This window comes from Semicossyphus pulcher, unplaced genomic scaffold, assembly GCF_022749685.1.
Source record: "Semicossyphus pulcher isolate SPU_LCO1_2020_fin unplaced genomic scaffold, fSemPul1.0.p SCAF_25, whole genome shotgun sequence".
NCBI classification, from domain to species: Eukaryota; Metazoa; Chordata; class Actinopteri; order Labriformes; family Labridae; genus Semicossyphus; species Semicossyphus pulcher.
The window spans coordinates 7,325,719-7,343,525 of NW_027211699.1; the positions used below are offsets into that span (position 1 = coordinate 7,325,719).

The window sequence follows — 17,807 nt, forward strand, 5'->3', positions numbered from 1 at the left end:
CTTGTGATTGACAGCTTTACTTACTGCATTTGGATGTGTGTGCTTGTGCATTTGTGCATTTCACACTTTTTTCCCCCATTGTGCATTTTGTGTGTCTTTGTGCGTGCATTTGTGTGGCTCTCTTTGTATGTTTGTACATCGGGGTGAACGTGTGTGTCTCTGCAGTACATTAAAAGTGCAGCACTGTGGACGGGGGGTTATAGGGCACGTCATTATGATGGTCGGAGAGTGTGAGTGGGTCCGCACTGCACTCCCCGGCCCCTGTGTGAGAGCAGATAAGCTCCAGCGGAGACAACACAATGCATTTAATGGGAATGTGATTCTGATTGTAGCACCTCTATTGTTGTGCTAGCCATGATGATGTTGTGAGCGGGTCGTGTCAAACATTAAGCTGATATTATGGTAATGATTTAAATGGATTTTCTTTGTGGGAAATACAGGATAGAGGAGCTGCGTTTCAGCTTTAAGGGACCACAATAAACTTAAAAAGCATCATTTATTCCACTGCAATCTTCCTTTAATGCTACAAATAATCTTCTATCTTACCTATGAATTTCAGACATAACCTATACACTGCCTCCTCTCCATATTGCCTTTGTACCCTGGTGCCTTCATCAAGCTCCCCTAATTCATTTTCATTTAAAATAAGAACAAAGGAACTGCTCTAAAACGCCCAGGCATGCAAAAACTGCATTTGTATAATGACTATATTCAAAGATTTTATGGTAGAAATGGGTGAAATTCTGTGAAAATGGCAAAAGCTTGAGAGAGGGTGGGGAGTTGGAGGGATGTGATGGAGAGAGATGAGGGAGGGGGTGCAGGAAAATGAGTGTGTATGCATTTTCAAGGCGGTCTTTCTCTTGCAAGAAAAAAAAAACAGTAGTCTAACAGGAAAACGAATAGGTCGAGCTACTGATGAAGGCATGCAAATGTGATTTAGAGGCAGAAACTGACGCTTGAGATCTTCATGTGTCGCTAGAGGCTTGTGAGATGGCAATGTGTTTCATTTTAGCTGGAGATAGGTGGAATCACCTCAGCGGTGTGTGAAAGAGGGAGAGAGAGGCGAGGGAACAAGAGGGGAGGGGGCGGGGGTGTATGGACCTCACTGCTACGGGACCTACAGGCACCCCGATTGTGCTCTGCTCTCATCATTTTTTGGAGGTGAGGACAAAAGAAAAAAGGGGGAATCGGAAGAAAGGCCCGGGATCTGAGTGTCGTGACGGGCCCCCCGACTTCGCCGCCGCTGGTCGGGGTTGTCTGGACTGAAGAGGGTGAAGGAAAAGCGGCGGAGCGGTCGACTCGAGACTGGGGTTTCCTGCCACAGCAGCGGGATTGTCACAAAACAGCCTTTCAGTCTTCGAGGGGCCTTGTATTGCTACGTTTTCAGGTATGCATTTAGAGTGTGTTAGCTAGCCTCTCTGTGACTGACATGCCTTTCCCTGGCTCTGTTTATTCAAGGGAGATGTCAGCCTGCGTTATATTTCTCTGATGCAGTCCCCACACCAGCTCTCTTGTTATTTATGCTAGCTAACCCACTACTGAATATGTGAGGGGGAAACATCTGCACCTAATCACCTCTCTTTTGTAGCTGCTCGGCTTCCCCGTGCCTTTAGCCTGCTGTAACCAGTGCACGTTCACAAATGGTCGTTATAGTGTTATAAACGCAAATTAGCTGGCTTGCTAAGATGCTAACTTGTGGTTTTACAGCTTAGCTAGCTCCCACATATTCGGCTAGCTCGCGAATGTAATTTGCAGTATGTGAGGTATGTGAGCTAAAGCTAACCTTACAAAGCAGCACTACAAAGCTAAATGTATTGCGTATAACGTTACCTTGCTACTGGCTAATGTAGCTACTAAGGCTATGCTAGTGTTGTGTTCATGACAGTACGAGACAAACAATAAAAATATAACAGAGCTAGCCTTTGATAATTATCTGCAATAACATTACGTATGCTCTCATCAATTAGGCAGCTCTGCAATTGATTGACTGCACTGAGTCAGTTTTATTAACGCTGCACTGCTCTGGATATTGTGAGCTGCCTGCTGACCCTTAAATGTGACACCTGAGCACCGGTTACAAGGTATGACCAGCTTGTTTTGCAGCCCTCCTGGTCCTCTTATTTCTCACTTCTCTGTGGTGAAAAACAACACACTTCTTAGAGATAGGTGCACGTGTATGATGAGATTGAAACAGACCAATTAATTAGGGATGCACGATGCCAATATCCGATATGCCGATATTTACCAACCCTTATTACCCTTATTTTGATACCGATATATAATGTTTTTCCCACCTAATTGCAGAAAACTTCGAGTCTCCCCTGTCGTGGAATGGATATCATGCCTAATCTTATTGATGTGTGTATTAATAACATAATACAGTGCTTTTTAAAATGTACACATTCACTGGGCAATATAAGGAAACTACTTAAACTTAGGTTATGTACAAAATGCCATATTTATTGGTATGTAACATTTTCTTTCAAATAAAACTATAATATTTGCGGATATGTCACTTTCAAGCCATAATCGGCAGATACAGACAACGTGCCGATAACATTGTGCATCCCTAAAATTGAGGCTTTGTTATTGTGTGTCTCAGAGTCTGCACTGACACAGGAGCCACCGAACGTGTTAGGGCCATTACCCATTTTACTGTGTGCTCCAGGCAAACAATAGAGGCTCGTGTCACACATGGCAATTATGGCTACTGACCCCATAAAGGTGGCGTCATCCCTTTAATTATCACCCATAATAATTAAAGCCCATTAAAACAAGTTAAAATTCACTAAAGTTAATGGTCTTTAGTCTCATTGTAAAGCAGTGGGAGATGGACTGCTTCTGTCTTGGCTGCAGGAGTTTGTTTGTTTACATGTGAAGCACTGTTTGTGACCTTGTCCACGTTACTGTGCAGTCTAAACTGCACGCTGCCGCTAACCCACTGTCCCCCCACACCAGCCCTGTTTGTTATCAGTCTGAGGAGACAGCTTAGTTGTGTTTTTTCAAAGCTCCCGCCACAGTAAACACCTTACTCTCGGTGCATATGAGTGTTGATATGAGGCCAGCAAACATTTTAAGAAGCAAAGTAAGGAGTTGAATGAAAAGTGTTGTTGGTTTGTTGAATCCATTTGTGATGGCGCTGTGGGATTATTGAGGAGAAGCACTAAAAATAAGTCAACTAATTAAGGAATGCTGATGTAATGTGTTAAATGTGATCCTGGATCAGTTTATCTTTCCAGTGAACACAGCCTCAACAATTTATAAATATGATCATATAAGTTACACAAGGCCTGAAAAAGACTCAAAACAAATTTATGGTATCTTGTTTGTAGATGTGTTTGTAAATATGTTTAATTTAACACTGATTATATTTAAATTCAAGTGCTGATTAAGAATACTATGACGAATGCCAAACTACCCAAAGTTTTTTATTCTGAAATTTGTGTATTCCTCTGTATTATGAATGTATTACAACAACAGAGCTTTAACGCAGGATATGGTTTCCTGCTAACTTTTTTGATCCGTCTTTTGTATTTGCAGAATTGTGAAGCCGCCTGGTCAGCAGCTCCTGGAAAAAGAACTTATCTGTATGGAAATACTGAAGAAAAAAACAGAAAACAGGAGCTTGAATTGACTGAACTTGAAGTGGAATAAATGGATTACCCTCCTTTTGGAAAATTGTTGCCAAGGAACTAGGTAGAATGAAATGATGGTTGACAGAAAAAAACAAAGGTAAGACAGCGACACGCTGAAGATACAGGAGAGCAAGAAGAGGAATCCGAACACAGTCGAGGAAAGAACAATTACTAAACAGGGGCCAAAGACTTCTACAGTCCTAATGAATGCATGAAGAAACAGAACACTAAAAAAAGAAAACCATTTGAAAGGGAATGACCAAGAAAAAGAACGTCTCGAAAACTATTACACTCTGCATTCAAGAGCTGATGAGAATATCAATGGAGTGTTTGCCTCTGGGAGTGTTTTGTGAGGGTCTGTATTCAGACCTCTTGATTCAAGTTACTGCAGTTTTTGTCTCACACAGGTGTGAGTCAGGTCCTGGCAAACTTACGAACGAACTGAAGGATTGTTGTGACCAAACACAGTCTCAATGGTGTCATTGAGATTTTTTTTTTTTTTTTTTTGCACAAGATGCCATTCGATCAAAACAATTGAATCCTAACATTGCTCTGTTTGCTTGAGCTGTTGTTATAGCAGAGCTGACAGTATACATGTAAAGACTTTTGAGGTTGGACATTTCACACGGTGATGCTTAAGTCGTCCACATCATTGCCTGCTCAGTGCCAAAACTGCTTCATGAAAAAGACTTCACACTTTTAGTCTTTTATTTTTTTCGCAGTAGAAACCTGCTTCACCACATCTCTTTTTTCTTTTTTTGACAGTTCCATTTTTTAAGTACACCTTTTTTAAAAACAAGTGATAACCATACTATCATCACATTGGAGATTATTACCATTTGGCCTTTTCATATATTGATAAGATCATCATCTGCTAAACCTCCCTACCCACTTTCTGCTAGAAGAAGTGAATATATCATCTGCGATATATATATATATTTCCCAGCTTGAGCTCTTTGGTGGATTTTGAAAGCATTTCCTTGCTTCACTGCCAAACCATAGACTCTCTCTTTGTTGTATATGGTTATTGCCATAAGCCTTCCAGTTTCTCATCAGAAGCATTCCCTGTTTTAGACGCTGACAGATATTTCCGTTTTAAATCCAAACTTGGAAAGACAATGCAGAATTTTTCTAACAGTCCGGCTCCACCCTCTCTGCCCCCGGGGTTCAGTGGGAGGGGTGGAGGGGGACCTCTGTATCCCCCTCAGCCAGCAGAACCTCAGATCTCTCCAAGGATGACGGATGATTACGCAGGGATGCAACAGCAGAGCCTGCACAGAGGACATCACCTACCCAGTCAAGCCAGCCACATGCTCGCTTACAGTGCTAGAAACAGAGCAGCTGTGGAGCCGCAGCCAACACAGGGGAACATTCACGGTGGCAACACTAACAACCCTTACAGGAAGGACGTCATGGATTATTATTTTTCAATGGGGGGAAAGGACAGACACAGAAGGGGGGGCATGGGTTACGGCACAGGCTTTGGGTACCCTAATATTGATGGACATATACCTCACCAGTACCGGCATGCTGGATCTGGCTCTGCATCATCATCTGGCCTGATGTCATATCCAGTAGATTATGGCTCCAGTGCTGGTTCAGGTGGAGGTGCTGGTGCTGGAGCGTTCTCTCCTTCTCATCAGTACAATATGAGTCAGAACCCTGCAATGCAGACGGTGCCAGGTTCTCAGATGCAGCACCGCCAGCACAGCCAAACCTTCCCAGCCGTCCACCATGGACAGCAGCAGAGAAGCTATCCACACTCCGGGCACAGGATGACCCCTCAGTACCCACACTACTCCCCACAGGGTGCTGCATCCACAGGGTCATCAGGAATGTACAGCCCCCCTCCACAGCGATATCTTGACGGGGCTGCTGGCACCGGGTTCGATCCCAAAGTCAACAGTTCTCCCAGTGTCAACTCCAGTTCAAACTCAGTCTCCAGTTCAGTTGCTGCTAACAATGTGGGGCAACTGGAGAATGTTCAACAGGGTTATCATGCTACAAATTATCCTGGATATCCCCCGCAGACACACTCGCTCCACAAGCAAGCCACACTACAGCACCGCAACTCGCAGCACAATTTAGGAGTAGGTTATGACAACTCTTTGAAGATGCAGCACCAGGGCCCGTCTCCAGGCTCTGTTTATGCTAAACATCATCAAGCCTCCAATCCCAGTATACCTCAAGCAGCATCTCAAGAAATAGCCAAATCTCCAATGCATCCCAACGCTCAACAAATTAACCAAAACTTTAGCCCAATATCCAACCCTTCTCCAGCTGCCTCTGCAGTACATTCCCCCAGTTGTAGCTCCTCTCCGTCCCCTTTGATGGGGGTCTCAGAGGCACATGGAAACCCCTCGGGTCATGGTCCTTCACATCCTCCTATATCAAACCCCCGTAGCAGCCATGGTCAGGGTAGATTACTGCAGACTATGCCTCAATTAAGCCCCACGCCCAATTCAAATAGCAGCATTAGTAGTTGTGGTAGCAGTGGCAGTCATAAAGCTCACAGCATGAGTGCAGTTGGAGGGAGTCTTCCTCCAACTGCAGGTCGCAACAAAATGTCTCACGGCACAGGAATTGGATCTCGAGAAGAGGGCTCCTCTGCTTATTCAGCTTCTCCACTTGACAAAATGCAGGATGCCGGCCTGAATAGTCTTAATGCCTTGAGCTCACAAGTAGCCAATTTACCAAACACAGTTCAGCACATGCTCCTCACTGACACTGTTCTTTCACAGAAGAAGGGGAAAGATGGGGGGCAGATGCAACAGCCAACACATGGTGTCCCCCCATCACAACCCAGGAGTCGAAATGCAAGTGCAGCCTCAAGTACGAGCACGGTTAAAGATGGATGTGCAGTGGGAATTGGTGATGGTGTAAGCTTAGATGCTGGTGCTGATGAAGACTCCTCTCTGATGTCGGTTGGAGGACCATCAGGGACAAAAATGGAACGTGAGGAGCAGTTTTCTGAAGGGGAACATCGGAGAGTGAGGCAGATGAGTGGTGCAAGCAGTGGATCTGAACCTGCCGGCTATCAAACTCACACCGGGCAAGCATCAAATGTTAAAACCGTCACCTCAGATTCATCATCAAAAGAACTGATTGTTTCTGAAACAAAAGCAAATGATGCCCCTTCATCGTCTCCATCATTTGGATGTCAGTCATCAGAAACTGGCTCGACTTCACATTCAGCACCTCCAGTTTCCTCCTCTCACTTATCCTCCTCCTCTAGTTTAGCTCCTTCACAGCCAAATTGTGTCTCAGAGCCTGGTTTAACATATAATGACCTCAGAGGTGGCCATAGGAAGACAACAGAAATAAAACATGAAGTAATCAAAAATGAAAGTGAAGGTGCACTTAGGAAAACAGAGAAAAGCAGTAGTCAAATGCAACAAGATGGAGAAGTGAATACACAAAATGGTCAGGCCAAAGAAAATAGGTTGCACACAGCCTCCAGATTACAGAACAATGAGAGTGAAGAAAAACTCACATCTGAGGAACAGCTGAGTGTCAGTGGTGTTGGTGTGATTGTTTCAGCTCGGTCTGAGGAAAGGCAAACTGAAAAAAGCAAGCGTCCCCAAGACAACTGTATAGAAGATAAACAGTCACACTCGTACTTCAGAGAGTCGAGCAGTCATAACGGGGAGGAAGGTATGGATCTTAGTCTGTATTCGCCCCTTCACCAGAAATCAAATTTCGGCCGGACTCAAAATCCGCCCCAGTCTGGACCACACAAATATGGCCACCCAGAATCAACATATGGCTCAGATTTGTCAACGAGGAACAGAGGGAGGGCTGGACCAGCGAGTGGAATGGAATCAAATTCCAGATACTTGGGGTACCAACAATCACAAACTGGTTATGGATCTGTGCAACCAAAAGATACTGGTTCTGCGGCAGAGGCTTTGGTGAAAAGAGTGCAAACAGCAGGGGCTAAAGGTCACGAGGAAAACTCCCAAATGCAGCAATTTCCAAGCCTTTTACAAGAGGTTCTTCAAGGCTACAATTTAGACCGACGTTATGGCAGACCTGAACAGGCATTTCCTGCCCATCTGCAAGTTCAACAACAGTTTCAAAGCAGACACCCGTATAGTCTTAGTGAAGCTATGAGGATGCAAAGTGAAGTTTCTGCTCTTTCTGCCCAGATGGGAAGCTCTGGAAAGCACCCACATCCAAACCAGAGGCATGGAAATGAGTCTGATTTTACCACAGATCCTCAGTCCTCAGTGAAGTCAGAATCGTCCAGCACTAAGATACTGCTGAATGCTGAAAAAACTGAAGTTGGTCTTTTACAACAGGCTACAGAGCCGCCTCCAACAAAACATATAAACTTAGCTGACTATTCTCTACCACAGAGAAAAGCTTTATCCAATGTGTCCACTCCATCCTCTGCTGTGCAGGAACTCCTTTTGCAAGAGCCAGAGCCCCTGTCAGGCAGCATTGGTCAAACTGAGTCTCAAAAATCATCAGGCTCCATATTAGCCCCATCAGAGCGACGCTCGGTTATCTGTGATGTGTCTCCAAACAGACGCAGTACACCGGAGAGGGACAGAGAAAGTGACAGAGAGAGAGAGCGGGAGAAAAGTCAGAGTGGAGCCTCTGTGATTCAACAGCCATTTTCCTCTCCAGCAGCAGCCAATGATCTGAGTAAAAAGGATATTGGAGAGAAACAAGGGGTGAAAATGGAAACGGCATCAAAAGAGGCTGGCGCAGACTCTGCAAATTTACAAACTGATCGTCATGGCAGTGGTGGCGCTAATGAGGCTGATATGGAGTATCATTCCAAGTCTGCTCACTCATCAGGTGTAATTAATGTTGACCCCTACAGACGTGGTAGTGCTGATATTACACCCTTACCTTCTCATCCTATGAGCACTAATCCTTTATCTTCTCCTTCACGACATCAGTCTTATCTTCACGGTGTCGATTTATCAACCAGCAGTGGCAGCAGTTTTCCTGGATATCGATATGGAGACACAAGAGAGGGAACTATAATGCCACGCAGTAACCCCCATTTTCCCTCCCACCATCCATACCACAGTTTATCCCCACAGACTCAATCCCCAAATAAGCTTCAAATGTATCCTCACCCTCGCGGCCCCCCTCATCACCCCCATGACATGAGCGACTGGGTTAAAGCGATCAACAGGCCATCAAAGGAGATGATGATACAGCCTGGTTCGTCTCCAGGAAGACATAAAGTCAGCCAATCAGAACAAAGACAGAGGATGATCCCCCAAACCGACATGCCCAGTGAACAACATGCAACCAAAACTTCCCTCCATCATCAAAGCGCATACTTTGATTTAAAAATGTGGGAGTCAACACACCCTGGAAGAGAAGGCCCTAGAATGATAGAGGGTGACCCCTTCTACAGAACGCAGCCGGCTCCTCCCCCTCCTCCTCCGCCGCCTGCTCCTCACGGCCCCATTCCTCCACAAATGACTCCCAGTCAAAATGCTGCTGAACCTGAGGCCTCCAGAGGACCCATAGAGGAAGCCAAACATCCCTGCCCTCCTCCTCCTCCTAGCTCCACTAAGCCTTTAGCCGACATGAACTCCACTCAGCCAAGAGTGCAGCGTCAAACTAAAGCTGGGGGTTCGGGAGACACAAATCCACTAATGTTGCGAAGGAGAGTTCGTTCTTTTATCTCTCCCATTCCTGCCAAAAGGCAACTCCAGGATGCGTCTCAGCAGAGGGCTGCCACTAATTCACATCACTCCCCCGTGGCTCAGACGGAGACTAGCCATCACAATGAAGACGACTCTGCGAGTTCAGACGTCCCATGTCCCCGGCTCTCGTCCCCTCTGCTCGGAGAGAATACCTTTTCACAGCCTCTATCTCCAACAAGTGGGAACACTAAGGTTTTGCCTCCAAGAAAAGGCAGAGGTCTGAAACTGGAGGCAATAGTGCAGAAAATCACCCCAAATATTAAAAAGCCAGCAAGCCATGCTGATGATGACTCAAATCATTACCCAGGTTTCTCTCACTCTGAAATACCACCGTTTAATGATTCACAGGACCAAGAGTTAGCACATTTCCCCAGGGTGGCAGGAGGAGATGATAGTTATATGGATGACAGTCACTCATTAAACGACATGATTCCTTTCAGAGGAGTTGATGAGACCGGGCCTTTACCTCTGTCTGCCTTTCCATGTGACCCTCATCAGACGACCCAAACCTTAAAACAACAAGACTTTGACTTTGGATTAGGATCAGCTGTGGCCTCAGCATCAGGCGACAAGGAGGACTTTGCTCTGCTCGGACCGTTACCCCCACCTCCTCCTCTTCCTCGCCCGGTCCAGGGTTCTCCACCTCCATCTTCATCTGCCCTGTCAGACATACAACATTTCACAAATACTTACCAGCAGCTTGAGACGAGAAGAGGAGAGCAGTCTGCTGCTAATCTTCTCAGACAGAAACTTCAAGAATCTGGCATTGGATTTGATGATTATCCTGGCAGTGACTACTACGGCACCACCTCGCCCCACCAAGGACACATCCTGAATAGACATCAGATGTCCTCTGGTAGGTCCAGTTTGTCGCCACAAGATTCAAAGCAACAAGACAGCCTCGTGCCTAAAGGCTATTTCCCATCTGGCAAGAAGAAGGGCAGGCCTGTAGGGAGCGTGAATAAACAAAAACGGGCCCAGAACCCGGCCCAAGCACAGGCGCCAGGCCAGTCTCAAGCCCAGGCTCAGAGCACAACTATCAGTGCTCCTCCAGCACTGCTGACTCCAACTACAGGTGCTACCACACCTCCTCCGTCAGTGATGACTCCCAGCAACACATCAGTGCCTGTTGTCCCCCCTCTGATTGACATTCCAAACCCTCCCCCACTGGCACCACCCGTTTTAACCCAGGTCGTGAAAGTGGATGTTGAGAGCGAGGACACACAGCCGGAGATCGAGGTCAAACCCCCGAGAAGGAGACGTAAAGGTGTGAAAGATGAAGATGAGCCACTAGAAGCAAGAGGACGACAGAGGAGGAGGAGGAGAGGAGCAGCAGCGACATCAACATCAGCAGCTAAAGATGACTCAGAAACACTTTTAGGGGCAGGGGGGAACCTTGGCGCAAATAGAATACCAGTGGATCCAAATAGGAAGGGCCCGTTTGTTCCGCACATACATGTGGAGAAAAAAGTACCAGAGATCGGGGCAGTTTGCACCATTGTTAATGCTGAGGAGGAGAAGATGAAAGGAGAACGTAGTGCAGTCGGAGGGAAAGCAAGCGGGAGTGCAATTGATTCTCTCCTGACCTCAGCTCTTTCCTCCCAGTTATCTAGAAGAGACAGAGAAACAGAGAAAAGAGAAACAGACGAGGTGGAAACTACACTTCAGTCAGGAAAAGCTCTTCCTTCATCTGGCTATGTTGTCTCAGGCCCTGTGATTACAGAGACCAATCACTCTGGCCGTCTGCTTTGCTGCCTGTGTCAGAAATGGGCAAATTACAAACACCTTGGAGATCTCTATGGGCCCTTCTATCCGGCTGAATATGCTGCAAAGCTCCCTAAAAACCAGCCGCAGGTCAGACAATGTCTGGCAACCACAGGCACGAACAAAACAGGACCAAATTCAGACATAAGCTCAAACTCTTTGAGCACATTCCAAGACACACAAACACAAGATGCTCAGTTTACCACGCCCTTCACTGAGAGTTACTATGCCATGGGTCTAGATTCAAACCCAACATCTTTTGCCACTACATTCAGAACTGCCTCAATAACTGGTAGAGAGGAAATGATGATGCAAATGTCTGCCTGGTCCTCCCCCACCACCAGCAGAACAACATCTCTAACCTGGGACATGAATCTGGATATCAGACCCATACCTGAGCTAAAGAGAGAGCCAGACTTTGAGTTTGACCAGCAGCAAGCTCAAAAACAGCCGCAGCCGCAGCTGCAGCCGCCGCCAGACGAAGCCCAACAACGACCTCAACACAGAAAGCTGACCTCACACCCCCGCTTTAAACGGAGGCACAAATCCAGCGAGGATTCCCCCAGAATGGTGCCATCCAACAGCAAGGCCTCCCTGCCCTTCCAGCCCCCTCCCCCAGCCTTGGACTCTTTGGGACCCTTGGCACAACTCGCCCAGCTGCCTCAGATGCCCATGGACCCAGAGGAGCTGTGGGTCCACGAAGGATGTATAGTATGGACCAGTGGAGTGTACCTTGTCAATGGGAGGCTGTACGGCCTGCAGGAGGCACTAGATGGCGCCAGAGAAACAGTGAGTGTCTGTTTGACCTTATTTGTTTTGGTTTGTGTTGTTTATATTTATTTTTGTGATGTAGATACTTATCTAATTCCAGTGTTACCTTGACATATCAGTGTTTCTTATGTTCTATAGGCCTAATATATAGTGAAATAACTTAAAGGGCTGGACAATTACGTGGCCTATAAAGCTGTGAATTAAAATGTTTACAGTGCATCCTTTTAATCGAAGAAATGAGGTAGCTTAAGGGCCTGAATTGACCCAAAGGCAGCCACTTGGAAAGGCCTGCTCTACAGTATATTATTAATAGCCTTATAGATGTATTGATTTCCATCATATTGCTAGGCCTTGAGCTACTATTCACTGTCTGGTGCAGTTTAAAGATGTATTGATTTAAAACTTGCCATTGTGTCTGTCTGTGCTCAGTGCTGCTCGTACTGTGAGATGGTCGGATCAACGCTGGGCTGCTACAGCAAAGGATGTACACTTCGCTACCACTACCTGTGCGCAATCGAAGCAGGTGAGTGGATATGTTTAATACGGGTACACTGTAAAAAAGGCTGCTTTCTTAAATGGACCTTTCTGCCTGTTTATAGGAGAGGAATAGACCACCGTTTATTAATGCTGATATTTTCTGTAACACTTCCAGATTGCTCTCTGAATGAAGATAACTTTTCGCTGCGGTGTCCGAAGCACAAGGTAAAGAAGGAGAGGTTGGTTTTTTATTCTGTTTTTTTTAGGGAAATCTAGCTTTTGTGATTCAGTAAAAGTCTCTTTCTTTTTCGTCCGCCTCTCTCGTTCCTCACACTCCAATCACGACTGAGCCGCTACGCTTCATTTCTTTCAATCTCTTTCTCTAACCCCGGCAATTTTCTTTATTCCTTTCTCTCGCTCACCTCTCCTCCTCCTCCTCTCTTCTTCTCTTAGTTTACCCAGAGCATCCGGCCAGCCAAGTCTGTTTACCTGGAGCAGTCAGAGAGAGGCTGAGAGAAACGCAGAAGAAGAAGAGGCGCTGGAGTATGGGAGCTGTAAGTGAAGTTTTATGTGTTCATGTATGTGTGTGTTTTCAGCATGCTTCCTCTTAGATTCATTCAGGATGTTCTCAGAGACACTGCTTTTCTTTTTTAATTATTTTTGGGACTGCAGTTTCATAACAAAGCGTCATTGATACAAGGACAGCTTCATTTCCTCTGCAGATGTTAAAGACTTCTAGAGCTAAACACATCTTGGGAGAGATAAAGTGTACACACAAGAGTGATGAAAAATGTATCAGGGAGAAACTGGAGATAAAATAAGACAAAAATGAATGAGGTGTGATAAGACAGCCTGACACGTACACATTGGTCTGTAAGGGCTTACATATTTGGTCCGTAGTTTAGGTAGGTAAACCCTATTTCTGGCTGACCACCGGGGTCAGCCCTACACATGGGTCTGTATGTGGTTGACTGAGTAACTGAGTGAGTGAGTGACGGTACTTTCACAGCTGTAGAGAGAAAGAGTTTTGGACCTCCACTGACGCGACTCTCTGTCTATATGGCTCTGGATACTTTGTTCGGGGAGTAGGCGGGGCTGCTCCTCCGCTGCTCGTCCACTGTCCTCACCTACGTCCGCAGCGCGCACCTGCTTTCAAACACGCTGTCACCGGCCTCATAAGGACAGTCCTTGTAACACATTGCCCACAAAAGCGCACATTGACCTGGTGATGCGGTCAGCCATGTTTCTCATGAATGAATCGTCCGTATATGGACACTAATTTGTTGCTTCAGGACTGTTGATTTCTATTCAGACAATTAATTTTCTCGCAGCATGACAACAGCTCCTCCAAACTTGTTGTCGTCTATTTCTTGGACTCCACTTAAGAAAATCTTCTTGCACTCCTCACCTCACCTGCCTGTCACTCCCTTCCACTACCTCCCCTTCACTTTCAATCCTTTCACTATATTCCTCCTTTCATTCTCTTTGTAAGATCACATCAGAATGGTGTTAGTATGCTAAGGACGTAGCAACTTTTTCTTTTTAAATCATTATGTTTGGTACTAACTTAGAAAACTTACTGAACCTTAAATAAGATGCATTTACCTGCTGCAAAGCATTGTGCAATCCCTCCAGGAAGATGTGAAGTTGCGATTGCCGGATTCAAGTGAATTAAACCAATCCCCTCAATTTTTTCACGACCTTGCAACATGCATGTATGTGCGCCATTCTGACGAGGCTCAGGTGTGATTGTTTCCCTTTCATGAGCTACCTAATCCGGCCTTAAACCACAGAATACGCTTGAAATTCTTGAATTTCATTCAATTTTTTGAGACCTGACACGTAAATCAACAGGAAGTGATGTCAGAAGACAAACAGCTGGCTCAGCTGGCTCCCAGTCGCTCACGGCAGATGTGTAAAGTGTTACAAAGAAAGAAACGGCCCAAAACATCCCACCTATTACCCCTTTCCCACCAAAAGTTAGCACGTTGACGCAGGTTTTTCAGACCCGGGAAGACCCGCGTATAGATGCAGATTGTCTCTGTTCCCATTGCCAGTCGGTCTCTTTTCTGCTGCGTCACTGTCTGACGTCACAAACACGCCCGAAACAGCGTTAGTAACCAGTGAAGATGTTACGGTGGTTAGGTCTTTATTGTATCTTTTACTCGTTCAGTCTGTGTATCAAACACTGCGTTGACGAATTTTGAGCGATGTTTGAGCGCTGCTTGGACAAAGACGGGCGGAATTTGTAGCTGAGATGACGAGGAGTCGCAGAAGTTACGGACGGAGCATAGCATCGCGCCGGAAAGGGGGCGGAGATTAGGGTGTCGTCAAAGGCTCTGTGTTCCCATCGATGCCGATTGGAGCCGAGGCGATAATTACCATGGTCTACTGCAGAGTCATTTGACCTGGGTCTGAATGCCGATTGTAGCCTTTCCCAAAAGCCGGGTGTTAGCGGGTTTTCTGACCAGTGGGAAAACTGCTTTAGGGTGCCGATTTAGCTTAGTGGTTAGAGGCGCTCGCCCCATGTGCAGAGACTGCAGTCCTCGACGCGAGCAGCCCCTGGTTTAACTTCGACCCTCAGCCCTTTGCTGCATGTCATCCCCACTCTCTCTTCCCTCATTTCCAAGTGTATCCGCTGTCCCATTCAGTAAAGGCAAAAGACCATCAAAACTTTAATTGCAACTTTTTTTAAAAACTGTTTTTGGCTGCAACAATCACAGAAAAAATGTTTTACTCTTGAAATCTGATTCTTAGAATTCATGAAAAAAGAAAATAATGAGAAATTTAGATTCATGACTTAACTTTTTTTTAATGTTTAAATAATGAGTCTTTCAGAAGAAATTGTGCTTTGTTAAAAAGCAGGCCAGTCTTTGTATTCTAACCTCATTCTTCTGTGTTCCCTCTCAGGGTGGTTCGGACAATAAAAGCCTGAAAAATGCGACGTTTTTGTGAAGCAGCCCCAAATGTGACAGGACAGGACTGGCATCTGTGACTGAACAACAAAAGGGAATGTACAATTTCTCAACAGGAATCAGCATTATTTACATTGAAGAAAAAAGAAACCTTTTTTTTTCTAAAAGAATTATTGCTCTTTACTTAAAAGCAGAAAAAGAAAAAACATGGACGTGCAACTTAGAGGAACGGATCTACACGTAAAAAAAACAAAAGATCAACGAGACGTGAAGAAGGATGGAGGATTTTCCTGTAAAGAACAAAAGAAACTTCCTCTCTAGGCTCACTTTGATTTTCCTCAGACGCCCAAAAAGTGTTAAATTCTTGTTTATCATCAGTTATTTTCTTATTTTTTTCATCTTTTGATGCTTTGAAGACGAGTTTCGGGAGCAAGTCGGGAGCGAAACCCAGAGAAGAAAAGGAGATCTTCTCACGTGTAGTATTTTATCTTATATTAGGATGACCACAAGTATTATTTTAGCATCATTATTATTATTATTTTGTATCATCGTTATTTACTCATGAAAATGAAACGGATGTATCTCATTTTATATTCATTCATTGGACGTTTGTTTTTCATTCCTGGAGAGGGAGGCGGAGCCAGAGCGATGTTGTCTGGAATGTCAGGGTCGAGTTTGCCACAAAGACATTATTGCCTTGGAGAACGGACATTTGTTGCCTTTCAAAAGTCACGTGTGTGAATGAGAAGCGAGCGTGCGTGCACGCGCGAGTGTGTGTGAGTGTGTGTGAGAGAGAGAGAGAGAGAGAAATATCTGGGTCTTTGATTCCATTTTTGGTCCTTTTGAAAAGTGTTCTTATTTTTCATCGCTGGGGTTTTTACGGTACAGATAGTATTCACGAAAAATCAGACGGACGCAATCTTATTTTTCAAGTACAAAAGAAGTTCGTAACATGCAAAGAGAAGGATGTAAGAGGAGGAAATAACACTATGGACTAATGCGTGTCGGCCATCTTTGACCGCGCGGACTGGGAAAAGATGGCGGACAGGACTCTTGAGGTGTGGAATAAAAGTTCTGCGTCGGAAGCCTCGGACTGTTGAGGAAACTTGGAGAGAGTGTCATAAACGGCTGCGATTGGCCGGCCGTTCTGGCCAATGAGGAGCGAGCCTTACCAAGTACTTTGAATGGTTTCATTCTTCAGCGAGCGATGTGTTTGGGATCCATTCAAAAGAAGCATTGCCATGAAATTTCAAAACCGAGTCGTACATGGTGTTGTCTTTATCATTTTTTATTGTTATTCTTGTAAAAAAAAAAAAACAAGCTGAGAAGACAGTTACACTATCAAACCATGCTGTATCAGAAACCTGTCAATATGTATATGAATTATGAATACACCTAAAAAATGCTTCAACTCTGCTCCTCTTCTTGTTTCTGAAGCGTATTTCTGTCGCCTTTCTGCCCCATTTTCTCTCCAGTCTTTCTGCTCATGTATTCTCGCATTTACACGCTTTCTCTGCCTCTATTTCTGTCACACACGCACACCTGCGCTCCCCCTTTCCTTCGTTTCTTCATCCGATCTTTCCAGATCGAAGGGAGTGTATAACCGCAGTCTGACTCTTCAGGTTTTTAGAAGATGGGTTGTTATTTTTTTACTCTCTTGAGTTCAGAAACTGTTGTACCAGGTCAAAGTTTCCGTGTTTCTGTCAATCAGCGTCTGCAAAAAGACACTGCGAAGAATTTGACTCGGAAAACTAGTTCAGCTTTAAAAACAGAATCTCATTTCATGAGGTTAAGGTTCAAATATGTGTTCTGGTGCCGTCACAGTGCAGGTTTTTCAATTTGAATCATCATATCGGCGTTTATAAATGGTAGCGTCATTTTCTGCCTCAGTTTAGGGGCTGTATTTGTTAGAATATAACGACAGCTGGCTCAACGTACAGCCCAAGATTTGATAGATTTTGCTGCAATGGTTAATAGTAGGTCAATGATTCAGCCAGGGAAGGGTTGACACATTGTTAGCTTGAGCAGAGAAGAGATACATCTGTTAATATAGAAAAATGAAATGTTCAATTCAAAAAGTTCAAATTTAAGTAATTTAATTTAACCTTTATTTAACCAGGTCGTCCCATTGAGATTAAGAATCTCCTTTTCGAGGGAGACCTGGCAAGACAGCAGCAAAAAGCACAAAGTTGCAGACAGACCCACAAACAGGGACAAATTAAAAAATGAAAATTTAAGTTGTACAAGCAGGCAATTTAAAGACGTCGACATCTTATGGAATCTGCATCTAAGTCTTTCATTTTAGATCTGAAAGCATTTAACGAGAGTAGTTCCTTCAGTTTCAAGTCATTCTGCGACAAATTCCACGCTGAGGGTGCAGAACACCCAAAAGCCCTTTCCCCAATTCCTGTCCGGGCATTTGGGACAGAGAGTAAGATGAAGTCCCGAGAACACAGTAAATATTGTCCAGCACTTTTCTGCGTGATAAAAACACATAAGTAGTGATAAAAAGACATATTTAGCTTAAAGTTGTGGATAAAGTGTTAAACATTGTTTAAGCTGCCTGAATA

The 17,807-nt window shown here is 44.9% G+C and overlaps 1 protein-coding gene across 2 annotated transcripts; it reads left to right on the forward strand.

Annotated features, from left to right (window-relative positions):
- The first annotated feature begins 810 nt into the window (after positions 1-810).
- Positions 811-16,648, forward strand: tcf20 (transcription factor 20). Of its 2 annotated transcripts, none has more exons than XM_069675859.1 (6): positions 811-1,387; positions 3,541-11,863; positions 12,275-12,368; positions 12,498-12,561; positions 12,776-12,876; positions 15,233-16,648. In XM_069675859.1, exons 2-6 carry the CDS (start codon positions 4,754-4,756, stop codon positions 15,247-15,249), a joined length of 7,386 nt encoding a protein of 2,461 aa, XP_069531960.1. In that variant the 5' UTR covers positions 811-1,387; positions 3,541-4,753; the 3' UTR covers positions 15,250-16,648. The 2 variants fall into 2 exon arrangements, with proteins under 2 accessions (XP_069531960.1, XP_069531961.1); XM_069675860.1 differs by having other exon boundaries at positions 12,498-12,547.
- Positions 16,649-17,807: the final 1,159 nt, after the last annotated feature.